Source organism: Cyprinodon tularosa, unplaced genomic scaffold (assembly GCF_016077235.1).
Source record: "Cyprinodon tularosa strain WSP-4 unplaced genomic scaffold, ASM1607723v1 ctg627, whole genome shotgun sequence".
NCBI lineage: Eukaryota > Metazoa > Chordata > Actinopteri > Cyprinodontiformes > Cyprinodontidae > Cyprinodon > Cyprinodon tularosa.
Genome location: NW_024039371.1, coordinates 233,740 through 258,822, shown reverse-complemented (window position 1 = coordinate 258,822; position 25,083 = coordinate 233,740). Strand labels below are relative to the sequence as shown.

Below are 25,083 nucleotides of genomic sequence, written 5' to 3'. Positions count from 1 at the left end.
AATACCTTGAATATGGTCCTCCAGAGACACATTTTTATTTTCAGAGCTTCTACATCAAGCTTTGATCATTTTGAGGTAGTTCTTCTAAAGCTTAAATAAGCTTTCAGTTCTAGGTCAAGTTTCTAAGGAGAATACCTTAGAAATCTTAAGGGCTGGTTATACTCCCACAGCAATGTGTCGCAGTGAGCTTGTTGCAGGAATGATGCAGACATTTTTGATTTATGCTCAATTTTGAAGTGTGTTCTTCGCTATGTTATTTCACGCCACAATGCAAGAGGGACAATCTGGATAAAGAAAATAGGTGGTTTGAGTGGGGTGCGAAGGAAGCCATCTATGTTAAGAAAGAAAAAACAACTTTAAACAGAGGTGGTGGACTCCGATTCCAGCTTAAAAAAACTTACAATTCAGTTATAGAGATGATCCCTTCCAGATATCCCCACACCCCCCACCCCATCACAGAGGAACAAAGTACCTCCTCTCTTCAGCCGGTGAACAATACCTCCTTTAACGACCGACCCTTAACAATCATAAACAGGTTTCAGGTATTACAGGAGACAATCCCCCCTTCAACGACAATCCCGCCCTTTAACGACCGACCTTCAGAATCATAGACAGGTTTCAGATATTACAGGCTAACAATGGAACCAAGCAACCCGCTCGTCGGTTTCATTTAGCCTGGTTCCAAGCAATACAAGGCCTTGTCTATATAAGACTCAAACTCAATACCGATCCAGACATTTGAACTGAGAAAGCTTCCTGGATGGGAAGTGAAACGTCTTCAAACCTTGGAAACCAAGTCCAGTGGATTGTTTTTATTTTTTACTTTTATGGAAAGAGGGACACTCAGGAACTAGCTGTGGGTCTAGATGCGGCGGAGGCGGTGAGGAAGTCGGGGGCAAGTTTGTCCGACAACAGAGGGACATGAGGGCGAAAAAGGGCGGGGATCCAAGTGGAAAAAAGGGTCCCGGCGGTCTTGCACACCTCGCTCTTCTAGTTGGTCCAACTTTACGAGTCGTTTTCTGCAATGGCGGTCATACAAACAAAACAAGCCGGGAAGGTAACAAACAGAAAATAAGCATGTGTAGAGTGGATGTAGATTTGACCAATCATCTGCTTGTCTGCCTGTCTGTGTTCACCTACAATTTGGGAGAGGTGCTGCAGAGTGTCTGCAGAGGGTGCGGGGACGTCTCTGCGTTCAATGTGACACGCAGACGACCTAGTTTCGAAGAATAAGTCAGCATTTAGGGCCATTGAACAAACTTCTCATAGGTCTTTGAGTCCAGATGTATATGGTAGTGGAGAGTTTCACTAGACAATAGTGGAGAAGTTCTTTTTAACTTTAAAAAAGTAAAAAGTGCTAGCATGTTGTAAAGATGGATTATTTTAGATTAGTCTAGCAAATATCCAGAGGATCTGTGAAGGAACTGCTGTTCTGTCTCATATTCTGTCTCATGGCAGTCAGGTCAAACGCAGTGGGACTCAGCAGTCGTTTGTTGGATCTGTTTCTTCTGAAATCTCATTCAGTTCTACGAGTGGAGAATCACTCTGTGGTTGTGGGGCTCTGGGTCCACGTTGACGCAGCCCACCTGATAGCACGTCCTTATCACCCGGGATCATGGTTCTCCCCAAAGACTGGAAGCACAAAACAACCTATACATGAAAATATTCCTGTCTGACAAATTGTGACAAGGTCTAACTGAGGGAAATCCAGCACAAAAGAAAACTAAAGAACTTAAAAGTCTTAAATATTGCACCTGATTCTCTGCCAAGGCCTCTTTAGCCATGTAGTGCTCTCTTTTAATCTTCATTTCAACCTCTTCAGGGATGTCTGGAACAACCATGTCGATCAGTCGGCCAATAAAGAAGACTAAATGCTGAGGTACAAAGAAGGCAGAAGATACATCATCAGACACCAGCCCACAATGTCTGCTTCTTTCACACACCTGCAATGGATTTCTCTCACAACTAGAAGCTTCCCCCTATAATGGTTTATGATATAATCTGTGAAAGACACTGACCTCAAAGATAATGACAAAGCTCAGCCGAATTGCGAGGAGGTGAAAGTACTCCGGAAGGTGTTCTCCTTTTTCATCCCTGAAACCCCGATACCTGAAGAACACAGATAAACAGATGTTAAAGTTCACACCTGCAGCCATTGGGAGGATGGCTATATTGGATGGATGGATGGATGGATGAGCAGGCGGATGGGTGAGTGGGAGGGTGGATGAATGGATGGATGGGGCACATGCCATTACCTGCAGGAGGTGTTGTGGTACTGATGGGAGTAGTTCTGTGGAGAAGTTGCCAGAGTAAAATTAACATAGCCCCTGAGTGTGCTGTCTCTGGTGTAGCGGTAGTACAGCCGGGGCACAAAGGATGAAGTGAAGGCAATAAGAAAAGCCTGGAAATAAGTTTTGGAAACTTCAGGTCACTCTCACTTCCCTCTGGAAAGCTTCTCCTGATCTAGAGGAGGTCAAGCTGAAATTGGAGACTTACATTACTGAGGACAGCCATGTGTGTGATGAACTGCAGAATGGGAAACCAGATCCCAATATCCTGGGCTCGCTCTACCACAGGGCGGCGGTACTCAGTCACAAACTTCTGAGCGTCCAAACGAATCTCCACCCAGTTGTTTATGAGAGCAAATAGTGGAGCGAGAGGACACGCTGCCACAAATATGGTGATGAAACCAAACTGAAGCACTGAGGAGGGTAACAACAACTTAGATAATAGAAATCCTAATGGAGATTTCCTTAATTTTTAAACAAAAATAGGCTTTTAGTTACCCATCTCCAGATATTCATTGAAAAGCCCTTCACAGACCAACAGCTGGTAATCGGCCTCCCAAGGAGATAGTTCCTCTTCTGTGTGAAATTCGTCTAATGCTTTGTCCTTCTTCTCTTTCAGTCGAGGATGCATTTTCTTCTTTTGCCACCATGACTTTACCTTACTGCCAAAACAAGGAAGAAATCCTGCTTCATTTGGAAACTACAAGCATAGCAGAAAATGGGCATATGAGCCGAACGGCAGTATGGAATAACAGGCCTTCTAAGCATCCTTGAGGAGATTGTTGGATAGTGCCCCTGCGGGGGATTTCATCATTCTACTGGGGAACTTCAATGCCCATGTGAGAAAAGACAGTGAAACGTGGAGGGTTATGATCTGAAGGAAGCACTTAACGCGAACGGAGTTTCAATACTGGGCTTCTGTGTCAGTCATGGAATATCCATAATGAACACAGTGCTCAAGCCTAAGGATCGGTGCACTTGCCACCAGGACATCCTAGTCAGGAGGCCAATGATCAACTTTTTATACCAATCTTCTGACCTTTGGCCACATGCCTTGGACATTTGGGGGGAAGAAAGGGGTGGAATGTCCACTTGGGGGTGAGTTGGATACACTGAAAGAGGAGGAGACAGACTTGACTTGGCAGACCCAAGCAAGTAGTGAGAGTCTGCTGGGAATGTCTGGTTGAGCCTTTGGTCAATGCCATATTTAGCTCTCACCTCCAGAAGAGAGTGGCACGGTACTCCTGAAGTGGTGCATAAAAAGGGAGACCAGAAGACGTGTTCCAACTATAGGGCCACCACACTTTTCAGCCTCCCCGGGAAGGCCTATGCCAGGGTGCTGGAGAGAACAGTCCAGCTGATTGTCAAACCCTGGCTTCAGGAGGAGTTGTGTGGTTTTTCTCCTTGCTGTGGAACAGTGGACCTGCTCTGCACTCTCTGCAGGGTATTCAAGGGTGCTTTGTCCAGTCAGTCCAAATATGGTTTGTGGACCTTGAAAAGGCATTCCACTGTGTCCGCTATGCTGCCCTGTGGGGGGACACTGACAGGACTATCCTCTGTCAACAGTTCCGTTCATACTCTTCATAAGCTCTTGATAGAACGAGAAAATTATTCTGACGAGCTATAATTTATGTAATACTGGCTGATTAGATCTTTGTCAGTTAACTCTGTCTACTATGAGGGAAAGCTGATACCTTCTTACACTGTTTAAACCAAAGATACAGGGTGATAATAATTATGAAATTATGAGTTTCTCTCAGAAAAGTTTCAAGCTATTATCTTTTAAAATGACATTAAAAGTGTTCCCCAAAGTTCAGTTCTTGGGCTTCTAAGTTATGAATTATGCTGACATGACTTCCTTTATCAATGTTCTGCAGATGCAACTCTGTTGTACCTATCACTCTGACAGAATGACCAACCACATCACATGTCTAAGGTTGACTCAAACATCTCTCATCAAACAATAAACTCAAAAATTTTTTTTTGTTATTTTACTGGAACAGTTTCTAAAGTCTTTAAACAATATTTAACTATGGCACTACATTTTCATACTCTTATCTTACAACACATACCTCAGTCTTATCTCTCACAGTTTGTTTTATTGATACCTCTGTTAAAGTTTTGTTCCTCTTGGACAGTGAGAAAACCACATAAAACAGACCAATTATACAGGTGCAGACATTTTAATAGAATAGACATACATGTCTATGTGCTATGTTTTGCCCCTCTCTTCTTTTCCCTTTTCTTGTTGTTTTTCTCTCTATGTTTTGTACTCAGCTGAGTTTTCATGCTGTCTCAAAAGGAATGAAAGATTTTTTCCAGTCTGTTCTCCATTTTTCATTCGTATGAAATAAAAGCGGCATGAATCATGACAGCAGACAAGAGAGAGGAGAGCAGGAGGCAGGGTAACGAATCTACTCTGGAGAACAGAGCTTTTATATGTTGTCGCCAAAGTCTCCACTTGCAGAAAAAAGTCACTAGATTTGGCACTAGGCGCTTTTTTTTAAAAATAAAAGTGCTAGAGGGGTCTGAAAAGTCGCTAAATATAGTGACAAATGCGCTAAGTTGGATACAGAGCTCTTTGCACCGTACGTTTTCAAATAGTTTGCTGCTGTCTGTTTGGACCTTTCTTAACATGTTCAGCAATTTTTTTTAAATCAAAAACATAATTAATGTGCACAAATAAGGAATATTTGTATTAACCATACATGTAAACAGAGTTTTATGGGGCCCCCAGGAACTTGGGGCCCTAGGCAACTGCCTAGTATTGCCTAATGGTAAATCCCCCCCCCCCTGATCAGGGATGAGTTGTGTGTGTGTCCTGTGTGTGTTGTTTACGGGGATATAAATTCCTGGATGTTGTTGATCAGTTGTTTTCCCACCATGATGACCAGTAGTTCTTGAGCCAGTTCAATAAGACATCCACCCACTCCACACTGGAACACACGACACAGTGAAAAGAATGTCAATGTATCGTCTTCATTTAAATTCATGGTCTGGTAAAAAAAAAAATCTACCTGCTGGAACTTTTTAAAATTTTATTCATTCATAGGGCAGAAGCTGATGTACTTTAAAATAACTGAACATAAAAATCTGTTGATCCAATCTCTATGATTTACTGTGCACCATAAAAGGTCTGATATGTTTAGGAGGCAAACTTAGACATCACTTTCTCAAAAGACACTCTCAAGCTCAATCTAAGCATCTCTAAGCATTTCCAGGCCTTTCATAAAGTTCTTGGTCGGGCCCAGATGTCTTTAGGGGTTTGGGATGTTTCAGGATTAACTCCAAACTGAGGGGTCTAAGAGGTGTCCTGGTAAGATGAACAAAAAGCTGGGGCCCTTTCGTGTGGAGGAGCGGCAGCTTTTCTCCAAGCTCGCTCAATGATGCTATAGGGCTTGGTCGTCATGACGTAAGCACTTTGCGTTGCCGCCATCTTGAGTGCCTCTTTTACCGCTGGTCAGACTACTGCCTATGACTACTGCATACTGTTTTCCCTCTCAGTCGTGTTTTAATTTGATTAATTTCACCGTAACTTGGTTTCAACCATGGCAAACCGTTGCTGTATTGTGGGCTTTAACAGCACAACACATGATCGCTATGGGAAAAACATAGAAAATGGGTTAATTTTCCACTGCTTTCCTGCCTGGAGGCGCAACCACGGAGACCAAGTGTCAGAGATAAAGAGTCGTTGACTAGCTTGGATCGCGGCTGTAAGATGACCAACATAACTTTCCACAGTATCCCGATGTCATTGAGAGTGTGTTCCCTGCATTTTCATTCTAGTAAGTTAAAGATGCACGGTTTTATTTTATAGCCTACATTGTTTCTTTCTTTCAAAGTTGGGATCTTTTAAGGGAAAATAATAAAAACGGCAGCAGGAAAAGGCTCAAATACATGAGAAACCTGGAGGGTTTGGGGAGGGTTGGCAGTTAACGTTACTAACTACACCTTTGAAACACATAGCAGATAGTTAAAAGTACATTACATACGTGAGTGGTTGTTAGCACTAGCGGTTAGCAATAGCTAAACTAGCAGGTTCCAGAGCCCGTCTAAGCACAGCTTACCTTTGTATGGATTACTGTGTTCCCACTGTTTGCTGGCTTTATGATCTGCAGCCCCTGAACCCATCCATTCGTGAACTGCACATGAGACTCCAAGGACTTGTAGCTTCGGAACTGTTTTGAAGTATAGGCGCTCACTCATCGGTGCTCCACTCATTGTTTGGAACTTCATATGGATCCAAATTATTAATAATGCTGATTTTTTTCAACATACCGGTCCCTGGCTTCTCTATTTAACGTGTCCCGGTAAATTCCAGATCCTTTTCGGGATTTTAAGATCTTTTTTTTCTCTCACAACGTTGTGTCGGAGCGATGCTACCAGAGCTACAGTTTAAGAACTATGCTATCGGAGCTATGCCATCAGAGCGTAGCATTCAACATGGCCGCCACGTCCCACAATGCAACGAGGATCCCGAGCCCTATTAAAGGCTTCACCTTTCAGCCCAAGTCTTTCCTCACATCACAAAAAATAGCTGCACACTGCACGGAAAGTTCTGAAGTATCTGTCCATCTCCTGCTTCATTATGTCATCAATCAGGAAGAAGTCCATGAGGTGTTTAAACATTTTTCTTGTGAAAAACTCAACCCCCGCCCTAACATTTAAATGCGACTTCTTGTAAAATGTTTTTTTTTTTATATATCCACTAACTGTAACAGAGCGAGAAACTCACATCTTCATTGCGAACTCCAAACAGAGTGTTGTAGTTTCCAGGGTAACCAACAAACCTAAAGAAACATGAACAAACAAGCTAATTAGAATAAAAACAAGCTCAACTGTTTGACAAACAAAGTGAAATGTGGTAAAACTCGCTTTAAAACTCACACCAACAGTGTGTGTGAATTTATACATTGACACTCTGGTAGTGGTAATAAAGCTGTAACCACAGCTGCCCTGGGGCAGACTGACAGAAGCAAACTGGCACACCCAACACAACAACTGAGCTGGATGAGCCGGGGCTTGAACAAGCAACCCAACAGGCCTGGGACTTCCCTATATATGTGTAAGAGGTCTCAGTGAGGAATTGTAAAGCCCTATCATGATTAGCAGAAGCCTCACCTGCCTTTGAAGAAAGCAATGTAAACTGGAGATGAGTAGAAGTTCACAAACTGGAAGATGAACACTTTGAGGATGAACATGTCTTCATATTTGGTTTGAGTGCGATGCATCTCTGATTAGGAAAGACAATGATGTAACAACAGTGTATGTATGCATATGATGATGCGATGATTACACAAAACTGTAGCACACTTATGAAGACCAAACATCTACAAGTTGGCCAAAAGATGCAGCTAAACTTAAAGTTTCCTCTTCTCTTTTTCAGAGCTTCAAATTAGACAGATTAACGTTCAAATCTTTATTACATTGTATTAATATTTATATAAAAATCTAAATAGAAATATATGATGCAAAGCTGACTTGTCAGAAGCCATTGATTTGATTTGTGCACCGATTGTGAATTATTATTGACAGCTTTTACTCCTCTTGGATTTTTCCTAAAATCTTTAAAATTTCAAAATGCTGGATTATCGCTGCAAAAAAAAAAAAAAAAACTGTTGTTGAACTCTATTACAACTGAGCGTGACATGAGAACAAAGACTCACCCCAACGTGTGAGAATGTGCGCCAACGTGATGTAAACTCTTGACAACAGGAGGATAACAATCAGGTTTAAGACTGATCCTGAGAGGCTGGCTATCCTCCCAGCCTGAGAGCAGAAATCAGTTAAAACTTAGACACCTGCACAGGATCAGAACATCAGGCCCTGTGTCCTTCGGGGCAGCATCCTTCAGAGTCACAGGTAGAGCAGATTCTCAGAATATCTGGGCATTTGAGTTTTGTTGTACTCACGGAGAAGCTGAAGAAGCTGTCAGCTGTAGCTGACTTGTAGATGATGATAGTGAGTATCGTACGGTAAATAATAATAGCAATGAGAAACATCAAAACCACAGAAACCTGCAGAGATGAAAGTTAACTTCAAGCTGTTATCCGGAAGTCTCTTTGGTTTTTAATTTATATATTAAAAATCAATACAATTGAAGACTTGCCATGATGATAATGACCATACATCCAGTCACAGTTCTGTTAAACCGTTTTTTCTCTGGAAAGTAAGGTTCCTCAGCACCAGTGACCGGGTTTCTCATGGTCATCGGAGCCATGGCAGTGAATTCTGGGCGGGGACGTTCCTGTTAAGGAGAAGAAAACTCCAACAGGAGCTCCCAGAAATTGATTGTATTTTAGAAAGAGGCATGACAATTCACCTCAATATCCTGGAAATCAGAGCAGTCCCAGCGATGAGATAGAGCGGCACATGTTCTCTTCCAGTACTCCAGAAAGGTGACAGCCCACAAAGACATAAAGACGCTGAAAAACACTGTTCCACCATTGTCAAACAGGAGACCCGCCTGCAGAAAGGACATGAAAGACATGAAAGGAACGGCTATGGCATGGACAGCCAATGGAAAAACAGCGGAGATTAGATTTCTGGTGCATTGGCAGTTCTTTGTTTCATCTTAAATAACTCAAAAGTTGAATTTACTCAAAAGGAACATTCCCTTAGCTTTCTCAGGATAATTCCCATGTTTTCATAAAGTACAGAATCTGAACCACACTAAAATCATATACTTAGTCTCTTCAGATCACGAGTTTTGTTCCATGTGTCATTTTCCATATTGCACTTCCATTTCCATTTTTCCTTCTTTAAGTAGAACCTAATTTGGGTTTAATAACTAGAATCTTTCATGGTACATTAAGTAATTTTGCCTCCAAGATATGTCAGCATGTGACACTGTGTCTACCCTTCTCCAGTAGGATCAATAAAGTTCAATTATTATTAAAAAAAAAAACTTAAAATGACTGGAACCTGAGGTGAATCATTGATTATGAAAGGAATCTCTTCAACATGGTTGCCAACCAAAACAGACTCCACTGGTTGAGTAATGAGAAAGGAATATTTGAGATGATGACCATCCATGGCTAACACCTTATGAGAGACAGATGAAGGAAGGAGCTTAATTCCAAGTTGTCTGGCCAGGTCCCCATCCATAAACTCAGTATCTGCTCCAGAGTCCACGAAAGCGGACAGGCTGTGACTAAATGAATGAACAGACAGATTCACAGGTAGACGGAATTGAGGGAAAACAGATCGTATGGCCTGGCACAGTAGGATCCCCCCTTCTCCGACTGAGCCTGCCCTTTTAATGGACACGATCTCACCCAATGTCCATCTCCACCACAGTAGAGACACAGCTTTAGCTTGAAGGGTCGATCCCTCCCTCCCTGGAAAGGTCGGAGTGTCCCAGCTGCCTTGGTTCTGGACCAGAACACAGAGGTGAGTCCAACGCCACCACATTAGCCGCAGATGCAGAAGAAGAGGCTCTCTGCTCTCTGCCCCATTCAAGGAGATGAAGATCAATCCAAGTTGCTAACTCCTCCAGCTGCTTAAGAGAACGAGGGTAGTCCCCGGTGGAGAGTTAATCTTTGAGCTTCTCACTGAGTCCCCTGATGAACATGTCCTTGTTCCAGGGGCTCTTGGTTGCCAGCAGGTGGAAGTCGATTATATTATCTGAGACAGAGTGATCTCCCTGCCTTAAAGGCAGGAGACCTCTAGAAAGTGCTGGGGAGAACTGAGCAGAAAACTCAAATTAATTCCTGGGAGAAGGCTTGGTGAGAGCCACACAGACTGGAATTATTCTGCCACTTCCACGTTCGCCACAGCTTTGTCTTGCCTGCTGCCAACAGCGAGATTATAGATGCTACCCTAGCTGGATCAGAAGGAAATGTGGAGGCCTGTAACTAAAATTGGATCGCACCCTACAAGTTGGAGTCCTTGAAACTCCTGACTTCCTGGGTACACCTTTCAGAGGATAAGTCAGTGGGCAGTGAGTCTCCTTTAGGTCAAAACATGAATTTTTTCATAATCACACAGAATATTAACCGATAATTAGTGTTGCACCGATACCGATACCAGTATTGGGTGGGGCCCCGATATTGCTCTAAAATGGTGGTATCTATATCGGCGAGTACTGACAAATAGGGCACAGATATCATTTTGAGAGCCAAAAGTTTATTCAACTATCTTTTTCCTGCTTCACAAAGGTAGGCAGCAGCTTGACAAAGCCATGATGGCAATTATTTTTCATCCAAGTAATATGCAGTTCTTCATATATACACACACATCGGTTTCAAACAGATGGTATCGTAATGGTATCGGTATCAGCCAATACTGCACAGCCAGGGATCGGCTATCGGTATCGGGGCCAAAAAATGGCATCGGCACAACACTACGGCAAATATGGCAATTATTTCACATCCAAGTAGTATGCAGTTCTTCATATATACACACACACATCAATTTGAAACATATGGTATCGGTATGACATGGTATGGTATCAGTATTGGCCAATACTGCACAGCCAGGTATTGGGTATCAGTATCAGGGCCAAAAAATGGCATTGGCGCAACACTATCAACAATTCCCAGAGATAAACTGAGTCTAATCAGGTGAATAGAGGAAATGATCAGGTTAAGTTGAGTCGCTCTCGCTATCTCAGAACCAGATTCTGCAAAACACACCTTCTGCAAGAATTTTCTCTGACTGTAGAGGAATGACTTGGACGTAGCAGAAACTAGAACCCTGGAGCATTCAAAAGAATAAAAGGCCTCCTAGCCAACATCCAACAAAGCCTAGGTTAATCTTTCCTGAACTTTGGACATGCTTCAGCTTTCCAAAACGGAGATCAACAGAAATTGAAGGTCTGGCAAAGATAGGGAAAGAGTTTCCAGCTAAACACTTTGGATTTTATTCATTTCTGATCAATAATGGGTTCATTGTTGTGTAAACCAGGCTATCAAGAAGATAATGGAGAACAAATGGCAACCAATGCCGATATCTTTTGAGCTGTTGTTTATAAAGCTAAACAAACTTTATTTCACTAAGGGGTTAAACATTAATATAACATTCAAGTTTATTTCTTTTATGATATGGTCATTACATTTAAATCCTAAAATATGACAGATGAGTCCCCTTGTGTCTGTTAACTATGAAATAACTAGTCATTGATAACAGAACCTAGCTAAAAAAGCTAAAACAGCTACTATAACCCTTGATCAATTCCTTTTGGAACAATAAAAGGAGTTTAAGAATCAATTATGAACATGGTTATTAAAGTTTGATTAAGGCAAATTTCGAAATTGTGGCAATATATACAACAGAGGGTCCGGACTCTTGAGTGTGCTCACCAGTCAGCCTAAGTAGCCAGGGTGCATCATCAGTTAGAGAGACAGGACCCCACACTGTCACATAATAAACATTACCAAACAATGATTTATTTATTTACATTTGGATTTGCATTGTGTTTGAACAGATTCCAAAGTTTAAAAGCTAACCTGAGCTTATTTTAAACTTTTAAAAATAAACTTTGGTTCTCTAATATCAAACCAAATCTCTAAATGTGATATTTTGCATTTTTGTATTGATTATGGTTTTTAAGCATTTTCATTTATATTCCTACACAGTAGCTTCAATGAATTACAGTAGTTTAGCCTAAAGTTTTTAATAGAACTATGTTTGACTTTGAGTTGAATAATTGTTGTAAATACATCTTTATATTTGAATGGACATTTTTGTGAAGTTATTCAGTGCTCAGAGTTAACTGTTGGACCAAGATTTGAATTAAATTTTCATTTGTTTCCCTAACACACAGCCACTTCGGTGTGTAGTCACAGAACAGCACATGACAGTCTGAAAGTTATTTGATAAATAGCAAAGTTACGACAGTATTTGATTGCACATCAGTTATTGCATATCATACTGTAGTCAACCATGTCATTCCAATCAACCCTTTAGACCAGATTAGGAAGTTCCAGCAAAGGTCAAGAGTTTCATGGAAAGAGATGAATTAACTGACAGTTACCTTATAGGTGTTGCAGATGCTGGAATAGTTCCAGGCAGAGCAGATGTTACAGAGAGGACACATGATGAAAGTGTCTCCGCTTTCACACACTTCCTTCCTACAGTAACAAAGAACAACTTTAGAAACTTCTCAGATGTTTGTTTATCTGGTTTATCACCAAGCTGGTCCATAATCACACTAGTTTATTATCTGACAAGTTAAGCAGTACAGAAATATCTTTATAATTAGTTTAAAAACATAAATTTTGTAAATTAATGTAAAGTTTGTTCTTACGCTGGGATGTCAGTGGCAACGAGCCATAAACCAACCAGGAAAATCAGAGTCCCAATCAGAGACGCTGGTAGCAGCCAGCCAGTATAGAAACCTGTAGACACCGACTGAGTTAACACTGGATAGGGTTTAGGTGAGGTTTAAAGTCCTGAGCCGTTGTTTTTATTACTATGCCTTCAGAGGAGAGCATTGGCTGAAATATTTTAAAGTGGTGCTGCTTTGTATTGAGCACACATCAATGATTAGTACCTGGATTGAAAGCAGCAAAATCAGGGACTCTATGACATATCCCTGATGAACACCTCTTATTGCAAAGGCAGTAGGTGAGGTCCAATGAAAGCCTAGAATACCACTCAATACCTCCCAAAACTAAGAAGTATTATCTTAGACCACTTTAAAGGATTAGAGGAAAGTCTGGATTACAGGAAGAAAAAGGAGGAAGAGCTACACAGAGTTAAGGAACATTTACCAATCCATGCAAAATACAGAGCTATCTTCTCTCCAAAATACTCCCTTATGTGGTCCAGGGGTTGGTAGCGTCTCCAGCAGGACCACTTGGACCAGTATTGATGGAGGATTTCTCTCAGTCCTAAAGAGTGTTTGGGCACTGGTTGGTTGGGCAGATGGAAATCCCTCTGCAAACAATATTCACATTAATGTGAAACATAAACCACATAAACACACAAAATTTCTGATTTCAGTTCACGGTTCAGACCTCATGCAGTGGGTATGCTGCAGTGAAGACCTGCTCACTGATCAGCCGGTCAATGCCCACCTCCCCCTTCTTTACACAACCATATGGAGTTCTGGCAAGGATCTCATACAGCTGCAGGGATACATAGGGGATATTTTCTGTTAAAACACTGTTTCATCAAATGTTTTCAACTTTGAATGTGTTTTGTTGCATTCTGATTTATCCATGACTGGTTTGTGGGAGCAGCAGTCTCAGCAGAGACTCCCAGACTACAGCCAAGAAGCATTGGCGCCTCCAGACATGTTTCATAGGGGTGGCCAGATGGGGCCACTAAAGATTTTGGGGTGGCACACTGAAACTAAAAGGCCTGATGTCAAGGTTTAGATCTACTATTGTGGTAAACCTGTCTGATGAAATCATAAAGACTTAAGGACACATCTTTTTATATCTTGGTTTACTGTGCTGTCCATATGCTTCGTTGATCTGATTGGTTTATTTGGCCCGTCTATCACCAACATAGGCCAATCAGCTAACCAGTATTTTCGCCCCTTCCCAAAATTACTTCAACGGAAGGTTTCCAGATGGATATGCGGAGCAAATACATCTGGCGGAGTCAGGTTATCTTGCTGCAAGACAGCAGTGCTACCCACTGTGACACTGAGCAGCCCATCAGGGGCATATCATAAGAGCCTTACTTTTTCAAAAAAAGAAGTAGGCATTTTTTTTAGATTTAAACAACACTAAATTGGAAAAGAAGTGACCGTTTTTAAAAAAAAAAATCATAACATCTTAATGTCATAATCACAACACAAGCATTCAGCTGGTTTTCATGAATACGAACAATCCTTTTCTCTTCTCATTAATGAGTAGATGCCTCTTCAGAGTAAAGTAAAACAAAGTAATGTTTGCGCGACAGCAACGTTTTTACTCTAATTGGTGAAACACTGCTCCCTTACGGTCAGACCAAATACTGCAGTTTATGTTAATCTGAATTAAACACAAACAAACAAAACAAGTCTAACAGGTTTTCTGTGCAGTAGAATAACTATCTTATTTCAGATATGTGTTCTATTTGTGAATATTGGTTGAGTTTTTCCTGAAACTGGTTACCTGTAGCAAGTTCAGCTCTACTCCTACTCATGCTGCATGTGTGTGTATTGGGCTGTGTGTTTGTTTGCAGAAGGAGGCGTTGCCACATGCAGCATCCGTCTGTTGACAGAGACATCCTGGATCTGAGTCAGGTTCCTGAGCCGTTTGATGACCATTCTACCAGTTCACAGACTCCAGTTCACTGCAGCCGATCTGAACTGAATGAATATTTTCCCTATTATTGCCCTGTTACAGCTGAGAGTGAAATCAACTTAGTCTTATTAATAAGGGATAAAAAAAAATCATTACTGCAGGGCTGATAAAATCTGCAGAATTTAAAGTGGATTAGAAGCTGGATCATAAACACATGTAAAAATCTCCCTAATAGTGGGGAGTGTTGGCCTGGAGGTTAGAGCAGTGCACTTGGGCTCTGAGAAGGTTGAGAAAGTACCTGGTTCGATCCACACAGACTGTAACCTGACTCCGCCAGATGGATTTGCTCCGCATATCCATCTGGAAACCTTCGGTTGAAGTAATTTTTTTGAAGGGGCGAAAATACTGGTTAGCTGATTGGCCTATGTTGGTGATAGACGGGCCAAATAAACCAATCAGATCAACGAAGCATATAACGTACTAACAGAGCGACGACAAAGAGGAGCCAATTGATAGATCAAACTCTTGCCGAAACCAGTCGGGAGAAGATCAAAAACATCTTTTCCTCTGAGAAAAGCCTCCAGAGCAGTGTTTTGCTCTTCTTTCAGGGAAGAAATACTCTGTAATTCCGATAAAACTTGCTCGATAGCCACGCTAACGCTAGTTTCATCGGCTGAAGCCGCCATGTTCTTTAGACTGAACTGTCGCGCTTCTCGTTGCATCACACCTCAACCCGCCTCAAAGCCAACGCTGATTGGACGTTCATTTGGTGAACTGCTCCAAATTTTCTTCAACGGAGAGTCTCCAAACTGGTTAGCGAGTGAAATCTTGAAAGCTCGCGAGATCAGGATGGTCTCACGAGGCTAATAGACTGCACCCTGAGCAAAACCCTTAACTTCACACTGCTCCACGGGCGCCACACGATGGCAGCCCACCGCTCTCCAAGGGGATGGTTAAAATGCAGATTGAATTTGTCCATTGTGGGAAAATACATTGATTTACATTTACATTTAATCTGGATAAAGACTAATATCATGTTGAGGTCTTTTTGATGTGGCATGGTAGAGCTCCTTGGACCAACCAAAAGTGAATTATCTTATGTGTCCTTTTATAGAGCCAATTATTTCTCATATTAAAGGAACCAAGGCAGAGTTTTCTGCTTAAACCAATCTGTAAACTAAATACTACCAGATAAGTAACCAGCTGTGACATTTCCAAACAAATCTGTCTGCACACATTCTTTCTTCACACAGCTTAACAATAAGGAAGTGTTTGCAGATGAAGACGATTACCAAACGGTTCGCTAAAAGTCAAACACTGTCTTAACTCACCACCTGGTGTCTCTGGGTGGTCTTAAAGAAGGTGTCTTTGTCCTCATTTCCCAGGAACCTGCCAGAAAAAACAGGTAAAAATGCAGCAAAATTAACCTGACCACTCGGCTGGGGGTGGGGGGATGGGTGAAGGAGAGCAAAGTCAGAACCTCTCTAGTTTGTTGGTTCTGAACTGACAGGTGTAGTAGTCAGGTGGTGGGTTAGGGACTTCCTGGCAGAGGGGGTTTGGGAGAGACAGGCTGGACAGGAGATGTTCAGACCAGTTGGCGATTGGAGCAGTGACCACCTGTAGGAGGAGAGAGGACACACTGAGTGGACATGCTCAGTGTAAGGACAGCTACAAAGGATGAGGGACCTACCTGCAGTGGGACTCTGAGACTTATCTCCTCAGCATAGTAACAGAGGACACTCCACGGAGCGCTGAGGAGGATGAAGCAGATCCGTTTCTTTCCCTGGTGGACCTCTTTCTGTTGAGGAAATGGGCAGAACCCTCAGAGTAAAACTGAACCCACAGACACACGAGAAAAGTCCTGAAGGGGATACGTTTGGTAAGAACGCACTGGTGGCACAGTGACGGAGGCATCATGATCTGGGCTTTTCTTGCACACCTCTACTTACAAGCATTTCCGATCTGTTTAGTGCCAGAGGTGTCCAGTAATGAAGCACTTTTTGGTTTCTATACTTTACGCCATTACTTATTTTTCTTCCTACTTCTGACTTCTACTCAATACATTTTCACACAAGTATCTTTAATTTCTATTCCTTACTCGTTACTCTTGGCTTCGGTTTAATGCCAAGGTCATGGATTAGCGGATTAGCGGTCTGGATCCGGACCCACCTGCTGGCTAATCCGGACCGAACCTGATTTAAAAAATGTATAAATTACCGCATGTTGTCTGACGACAGTGTCTAACTTCACTTGCGCCGCTTCTCCTGTTACCCCAAAATCCCACATCCTACGTCTCTGCTCCGCAGCGCTCCAGACTTCCTGCAAAGCAAAGCCTACTGCCTTCGCTGTTCCTCCCATCCTGCTGTGCTCAGACTAATCCTCGGAGCTTGAGGAGAGCATGCGCAATATTATCATTAAATTTGTATGAGCAAAACATGCAGAAATGAACTCTTTATTTAATATGACATAATCAAAAAATCCCCATCAGTACTATCCAGCATATGTGCAGTTTCTGATGAAGATGAGAAATCTGCTTCCTGGTCTGTTGAAGTACCAATAGTTTGCATCCAATCCTTTAAATAAACTGTGTTAGTTTTTTTAAATGTATAAGAATTATGCTCTAATTTGTTGTTACCGATCTGTTGTTACTATATTTTAATTAGACAAACCGGATCTTCTTGCCGTTCTTTTCCCTGTTTGATGCGATTGCAATAGTGGATCTTGACCTGACTGGACCGGAGCGGAGCCGGAACATTTAGAGTATGTTTTGCTGAACCTGCTGCTGTGAAGCAGGATTCTCCACCATGAACAGAATCAAAAATAAATATGGATCCAGGCTCAAAATGAGCTCCTTTATATGTGCTTTAGAATGGCTTTGTCTCTATTCAAACCCAGGTTTAAAGCCTTGCAGGGCAGCCTAAAGCCCACTGCGAACATTAAGCCAGAAAAAAGAAAGAAGAAACAAGAAACGGTCAGTTCAGGTGTTTTAAAAGATCTGTGAATCAGGAGATTGTCTATATACCAAACTGAAAGATTGTTGTTCTCTACTTCAAAAAACACTTTAGATTTAAAAAACTTTATATTATTTTATTTAAAAATTAAATGTATAACATGAATACATAAACACTTCATTTTATTTCAGTGTTAAATTCTGTTTAAAGTAACAGATCATTAAAAATGTCTCCGGACCTTTACTGGTTGATGATTTTCTTTATTCAGACGCTGCTGATTTTTAATTGGTTATCCCTGGTTTAATGTTTATAAATATTTATTTCACATGATGTGCGTCATCCAATGCAGATCATTGGCTCCATCCACATCTAGTGAAAACTAGTGTGATTGGATGAGTCATATAACGCAAACACTCATTGGTTAGCTAAAGGAAATCATCAGAAGCAAGCAGGTGTTCTTCAAACTGCAAACGTGAATTGTCCATGCCATGCTACAATGTAGAATTCAGAAAAAGATGTTGAAATGTCTGAAAGGTCGGACACAGGTGAGAGCGTATCGGGAGATTGAGATCAACAAGACCTCCCTCATCCTTGACCCTATCTCAGAGAATTTTTAGAAATAGTTGAAAAGTTGAGCTTTTAATTCATATAGTAGCATCTGACTGTTTTTTTGTTTAACGGTTACTTTATACTTTCAGTAGTTTTTGGAGCGCATTCTTTTTCACTTTTACTTGAGTAAAGAGGTCAAGTTGATACTTCAACTTTTACCAGAGTGTATTTAAACTGCAGTATCTATACTTGTTCTTAAGTAACAAATGTGTGTACTTCTGACACCACTGCTTAGTACAATGTGACCTCAGACACGTTTCACTGTTTCATACGTTTCACTCAGCCTCTCACAAGCAGCAGGTTTTCACTTTAAGTATTTTCAGCTGAGAACAGTTACTCCTCATGTCATGTGACTTCCACTGAGTGTTTGTTTTGCTCACCTGCTCCTGCAGAAGGCCTGCTTGTTTCAGCCTGCTTAGAAACTCCTCCCTCCACTTCGTGTGGGTGGAGCTTACACCTGAGTTGTCTTCATTAGCACCTCGAGACTCCTCCCACACTAGGACAAAATCTGACCAATAGGACAACAAGGCTCAGATATTCATTAATGCAGGAAAAAAAACACATTCTAAGATGTTTATTAAAAAACATTTAGTTAAAAAATGTCAACATTTTGAACATTAAATCTAAAGTTAATCTGTTGATTTCCAGTTAAAAGCCTCATAATGCTGTTAAATGACTCAGATATCTGACTTTTCAGTAAAAACCATCTCACCAATTCGAGTGGTTCCATTGCTGAATACGTTCCGGTCCTGCATCTGATGCGGCGCTTCCTGGAAAACAGCAATAAATATACACTTTACTTAAAACATGTTTGTTTCCTCTAAACTATCTAATGGCACACCTTTAGTTCCCGTGCTGTGTCGGCTCCCTCATGACATTCTTTTACTTATATTTTCATGTAAGCTTGGGCTTCCAGTTGTTTCTTCATCATTTCAGGTTCTGTTCAGCCTTCAGTGACTATAGATCTGCTTCCCTGACATCCCACATCATTAAGGTCCATTATGTGGAAACATTGATCTGATCATGAGTGTCATCAAAACGAGGGAGATGATAGTAGATCTCATAAGAAACAGGAACAAGATCAATCCTTTTAACATCATGAGAAAAGAAGAAGGAAACATAACTGTGAAGCCATTCTACAAGAAGGGACAGAGCAGGCTGGACTTTTAAGAAAACTTCGGTGTTGAGCTCAGAACAGAAGGATCCAGTATTCAAAGGGACAAACAGTTCCTGAGAACAGATTCAGATTTCTGAAAACGCTTGTTAAAAACTGAACCGGGGTGAGTGGCATCGGCGTCTAAGGCAGGAACCTCTGATCTTAAAGTTCAGTCTCATTCCAGAAGGTTCCAGTGGGCTGACTGCCAACATGAAGTGACGCGGTGGTCGGAGAACAGGCAAGAGATCAGAACCGAGCAGATAAATGTAGGCAGGATAATCCAGAGGGTGAAGACAAAGCAGATGTCGGAAAAATGCCCAGTTATCAGACACAGGAGGCCAGAGGGAGGAAAAAAACAGGCAGGCTCAAAGGTTGAGACGCAAAACAGGTCAGAATCAGGTAATCAATGCAGGAACGCTCGAAATAATCTGGCATTGATGACTGGTCTGAGGGCTGGTTAAAAAGAGACTGTACAGGTGGATTAGATAAGCAGGTAACAAGAACTGTGTGTGAACTTAGTAATTAGACCATCCATCCATCCATCCATCCATCCATCCATCCATCCATCCATCCATCCATCCATCCATCCATCCATCCATCCATCCATCCATCCATCCATCCATCCATCCATCCATCCATCCATCCATCCATCCATCATATCTATCTGTAGAGGGTGTGATCTCTTCTGCCATCATCTACTGGGGTAACAGCATGACAGCAAATGACTTATAAAATCTCAACAAGCTGATAAAGAAGGTCGGCTCTGTTCTGGGAACTCCTCTAGAACCTCTAGAGATTATTTCTCAAAGAAGAATTCTTCAAAAAGACATTGTGGAAAACAATGAGCATCCTCTTCAGAAGATTGTTAACAACATAGGGCCAGATCTATCAAAGGTTTGCGTGTAAAAAAACGTGAGCTATTTCACTGCGCACGCTAAAAAATGTACAAACTGATCTATCAACAGCGTGCTAAAAGGATTTGGTCTTTAAAACGTGCTAAATAGCGCCTCTTATCCATTTAGTACTTTTTCAGCAATGAATATGCAATATGGGGCGTTTACACGCAAAAGTGCGTCTTGTGGGAGGAGAACATGTAAATATATTAATTTAGCACTCGCAAATTGATTTATTAAACCTGAAAGCAATTTTGCTAACTGTATCTGACTCTATATTTAACATGTTTCAAAAGAAGGTGCAAATGGTCTGTATGCGTAATTGCGCACACATGGCAGCGGTTATTGTCGCAAGAAGGAGACATCGAAATGAAGCAATGAGACGCAGAGAACGCATTTTTTCACTCCGTGTGAATATTTTTGGAATGAACGAGGAAATGATCATCAAAACATATCGTTTATCCAGCATTGCCATTTTGGAGCTGTTGGGGGAACTTCGAATGGATTTGGAGCCAGCCACAAGGAGGACCCATGCAATACCAGATATCACAAAACTCCTTGCAACGTTGCACTTTTTTGCATCTGGGTCATTCCAGCATACGGTTGCAGCGAGAGCTGGGATCTCCCAATCTCGTTTTTCTGAAGTGCTGTCCGATGTTCTAAATGCCATGTCGCCCTGACGCCTGTGGAGCAACATGCCAATGCTGCGTATGCGCAGTAATCTCATCCACAGTCACTTCTTGTGAGCCATTTGTTATGTGCATTTTTCTACAGGCCAATACAAAACACCTGTTTTTTTTTATTTTTTACATAGGCTATATATATATATATATATGTGTTGGGGGTCACTGTAAGATTTAAATTTCTTAATGCACTAGTTTGCACAAACTACTTTGCCGGAAACCACAAAAAGCGCATCATTTAAAACCATCATTTAAATAGGGCGTCTCCAACAGTTTTGCACCTGCCACCAGTTACGCAATCACTCTTGTTAAATCACCCGCAAACCATGGTTCAGCCCCTCGCGCAAAATTCCAGTTTGCGAGCGCAAATTACTGCACGCAAAATTGGATCTTGATAAATCCGGCCCTTAGTGTGTTTAGTGAAAGACTTCCCCAGATCTGGTGCATCACAGACCAATAAATTATCATTCCTGCCTACAGCTATTAACATCTACAACACTCCTTGAAAACAAGCCAATGACTTAAAACTGCAAGATCGCCTGCACTGCAAAAAATTGAAATCTATATAAGTCAATTTTTCTCAAAATAAGTTCATTTTTTCTTAAATTGAGGAGGAAAGTGAGACATTTTGCCAACGGAATGAGGCAATTTACATTTAAAATAAGAAAAAAACAATTGCATTATCTTATCTCAAGTGCATATTCTGAACTGAATTGAAATTAAGGGTAAATATAGTTAATTTAAGAAATGTTTACTTATTTCTAGATAGTTTTTCCAGTGTGTCAATCCTAGAAGTAAGTCAAATTTTCTTAAGACAATTGCACTTTTTCTTTTATTAATGAATATCACACTTCGCCAATAGAATAAGAAAATGTACATTTCAAGTAAGAAAAAAAAACAATTGCATTGTCTTATTTAAAGTGCACAATATCTAAATATCTTATTTAACAGTAAAATTACTCATGGAATTGGCGTTTTATTTACCCTTAAGGGGAAAGGGAAAATTAAAGTAAATGTATTAACTTTTGAAAAATCCTTTTTACAGTGGCACAGTTGCCTGTGTTTATATAACTAAGAATATACCTAAGAAACTATTTTTTTTTTTTTAATCTAGAATGGAATATTTGTAATTTGGTTTCTTCAGACTGTAAAAGCGAAAGCAGTAATTGCTGGATCAAATCAGCCGCAATGGGTCAGTTTCCTGTGTTTTCATCTGCTTAGTGATTAAAATCTTTCTCTGTGTTCACTGATAACATTAACAGATGCCGTTAATCACTCTTTTAAGTTTTGTTTTTGTATTTATAATATCTGATTCCCTTTTAACATTGTTCTTTTTTTTTTTTTATATATGATCCACTACCATGCCCGCTGGTTCTACTGCCTCTGTGAAGCTAATGGTCACACATTGATTCTTTTCCTACAGCTCCACATTATGCTAATGAGGCTGATGACAGACTCGCGTATCAAAGAAAAGCCAACTAAGATGTTATCTCCTCAATCAGCCTTCCTGTTTCCTGCTGTGGCCAAACTGAATAGAAGCTCTTCATCAGTGAGAAGAAGAAAAAGCCTCTAAAACTGGCCTGAACTTGGCTCTGGTGCTTACATTTCTGGAGGAAATGGGTGAAACTGACTAACACTGTAGCTAAAAAAGCAAAAGAAAAAAAACCCAACTGGTATTATCAATGAGCTTCCAATAATTACCTTTATTTTTAAACAAGGCAGAAAGTTTTAATATCTGGGAGAACATTTCTGAAAGCATCAACTGAAATGAGCACCACTTAGGAGCAGGAGAGAGTTTTGCAGAGAAATTGCTTATATTGTGTTAATGAAGATGAACACAGTTATGTATCAAGTCAACATCCAGCTGGATGATAGCCTGACTGCTTGACAAAATCCAGAACAAAAACTCTCCCTGATCTCTTGTTGAACGACAATTTCTCGAGTTACGCATTTGGAGTTTGTTTAAGATGCCAAAAGAAAACAGGACAAACCCAAACATCAAACTTTAAAAAAGTATAAAGCTAAGAGGAACTCGACACTTGGAATGTTGTATATACTTTCTAATTTTCCAGGGAGTGAAAACTGATACCCCAGTGATGCTGCCGTAGTCGATCTCCGGGTTTGTTTCCATGGCGATGAGGTTGCTGCTGTCCCCTTTCTGCTCCCCTCTTTTCCACATCCTCTCTAAACTTTGTTCTTCCTCTGTAGAAAAACCCTACATACACACAAACACACAGGTGAAAAACATCTATGAGGTCACACCTTCCATCCTGTCTTTTTTGTCTCATCATCACATGTTTCTGTGTTCATACTGACCTCTGAGCCAATATGAGAGGTGGGTAGAATACCCAAAGATAAGAGTCAACTGAGAGTAGCACTATTTCAATACTTTTACTCCATTCAAAGTAATTAGTATTCATCTAACATTTTACTCAAGTAAGAATAAAAAGCACTTAGTGGAATGGCTGCTTAAATATTGAGTAATTTTTGGCTCAGATCTAATTTAACCCTTTAAAGCCTGATCCAAGAATAAAACTAAACAGAAAATAACTTTTTTTTTGGTTTGAATTCCTTATTTGTCCTTTTAACAAAATATGTAAAAAGAAAAAACAGAAATACATTTTTGATATTAATAATTTAATACTATGCAATAAGCCAAGATTTTTTTTTGGGTAGTCTTCTGCCCTCTGTTATCAGGTATATCTGATTGTATACAATAGGATTTTGATTATGCAAAAGGTGTCCGATGCAAAACATTTCAGAAACCGTATGTATCAAATACGATACATTTGGCATTATAGGGTTAATGTTTAAAATTATGTATCATAGACAATTATGAGCAAACTTGCATTTTAAAGTATGAAATAAAATAAATGAATATTGAATAGCCAACATGTTAACAAAAAAAATATCTGAGGCAGAATAAACACTTTTTTATAAACTTTAAAAAAATCTTTATAGTAGGTATTACATATATATTAGGATGGGATCAAGAACTCCTAGACACAACATCTACTGTTTATTGTCGTTTCACCTGATCTCAAATAGCTCAAGTTACTCTTGGTTAGTTGAGTAACTACACATTTTATTCAAGTAAGAGTATCAATACAAAATACATATAAGTAAAACATAGGCCTACAGTAAAGTACAACTACTTCTAAATTTGTCTCAAGTTAATGTAACTAGTCACTGCTCACCTTCAGTTTTAAATATATATATATATATATATATATATATATATATATATATATATATATATATATATATATATATATATATATATATATATATATATATATATATATATATATTGAGAATCATGTCAACAGCTTCAGTATAAATAGTTAGTCTGACCACATTTCTGTCTCATAGCTTTTTGATTATTTCAGGTCAGACTAATATGATTATTTAAAAAATAAATTGTAATCAATATGTCAGATGTGTGCTAAGAAACCTTTTTTAAAGCCTGATTCACTTCAGAAGAACTTCTGGATGTTCTGGATGGAGGTTTTTATTTTCTATCCTAAGTTTTACTGGAAACTCCAGTGTAACATCCCAAAGCTTCAGAGAACTCAAGCATGAGAGCAGCAGCTGATCTGAAGGCAGAAAACTGATTGATGGATCAGAGTCTCATCAGGTTGATCCACTCACCTGCTGACAGTAACGGTGTCCTCTGCAGCTTCAGCTCTGCTCAGAGTCTGCAGCTGTCCTGGGTCTCCAGCTGTTGACCTGTAGACCACGCCCCTTAAACTATAGCCCCGCCCATCTTCAATCTCACAACGCTGAGGAAGCTTGAGGTTACATACTGCCACCTGCTGGCTCCATGCTGATTAATGAAGAATTAATGTTTCAAAGATAAAAAAAAAAAAAAAAAGTTTTTGATCTTTGTCCGTCAGACAAACTAAACAAAAGCACAAGACAGCTAAGCTCTTTGGAATAAGTTGTCCACCTCAGTCTCCCGTGGCAGGGACACACTTGGAGACAGTGGCATCCACATTCCCAACAGAGAAGACTAATGTTTGGAAGAGAGAAGTAAAGGAAGCCATCTCTTAACACAGGGGTTTCCAAAGGTCGGGACCCCCAGAAGTCTGTAAGACACCAACTGGGGGGGGTCCTGGGATGGTGATGTTACCTTTGAGGTATATGGAGGGCTAAAACAAATCATGAAATAGATAAATACTGTGAAATAAACTAATGTAACATTTATTTTCCTATCTAATACATTAATCTATTATGGACTGTTGGGAATGTTGCCTTGCAGCAAGAAGGTGCTGATCTAGGATCACTCTGCATGGAGTTTGCATGCTCTTATGGGTTCTCT

General features: G+C 40.5%; 1 protein-coding gene across 1 annotated transcript; it reads right to left on the bottom strand.

Annotated features, from left to right (window-relative positions):
* Positions 1–849: 849 nt before the first annotated feature.
* ano7 (anoctamin 7) lies at positions 850–24,455 on the bottom strand. Its single transcript, XM_038307983.1, has 24 exons — positions 24,414–24,455; positions 22,852–22,977; positions 18,743–18,800; positions 18,411–18,538; positions 16,161–16,268; positions 15,951–16,087; positions 15,802–15,859; positions 13,250–13,360; positions 13,004–13,169; positions 12,538–12,628; positions 12,265–12,361; positions 8,611–8,754; positions 8,398–8,535; positions 8,201–8,305; positions 7,955–8,057; positions 7,410–7,521; positions 7,024–7,078; positions 5,127–5,224; positions 2,787–2,950; positions 2,497–2,702; positions 2,256–2,401; positions 2,019–2,109; positions 1,755–1,874; positions 850–1,632 (listed from the first exon to the last, which is right to left on the bottom strand). The coding sequence occupies exons 2-24, from the start codon at positions 22,939–22,941 to the stop codon at positions 1,480–1,482; spliced, it is 2,679 nt and encodes an 892-aa protein (XP_038163911.1). The 5' UTR covers positions 22,942–22,977; positions 24,414–24,455; the 3' UTR covers positions 850–1,479.
* Between the last annotated feature and the right edge of the window lie 628 nt (positions 24,456–25,083).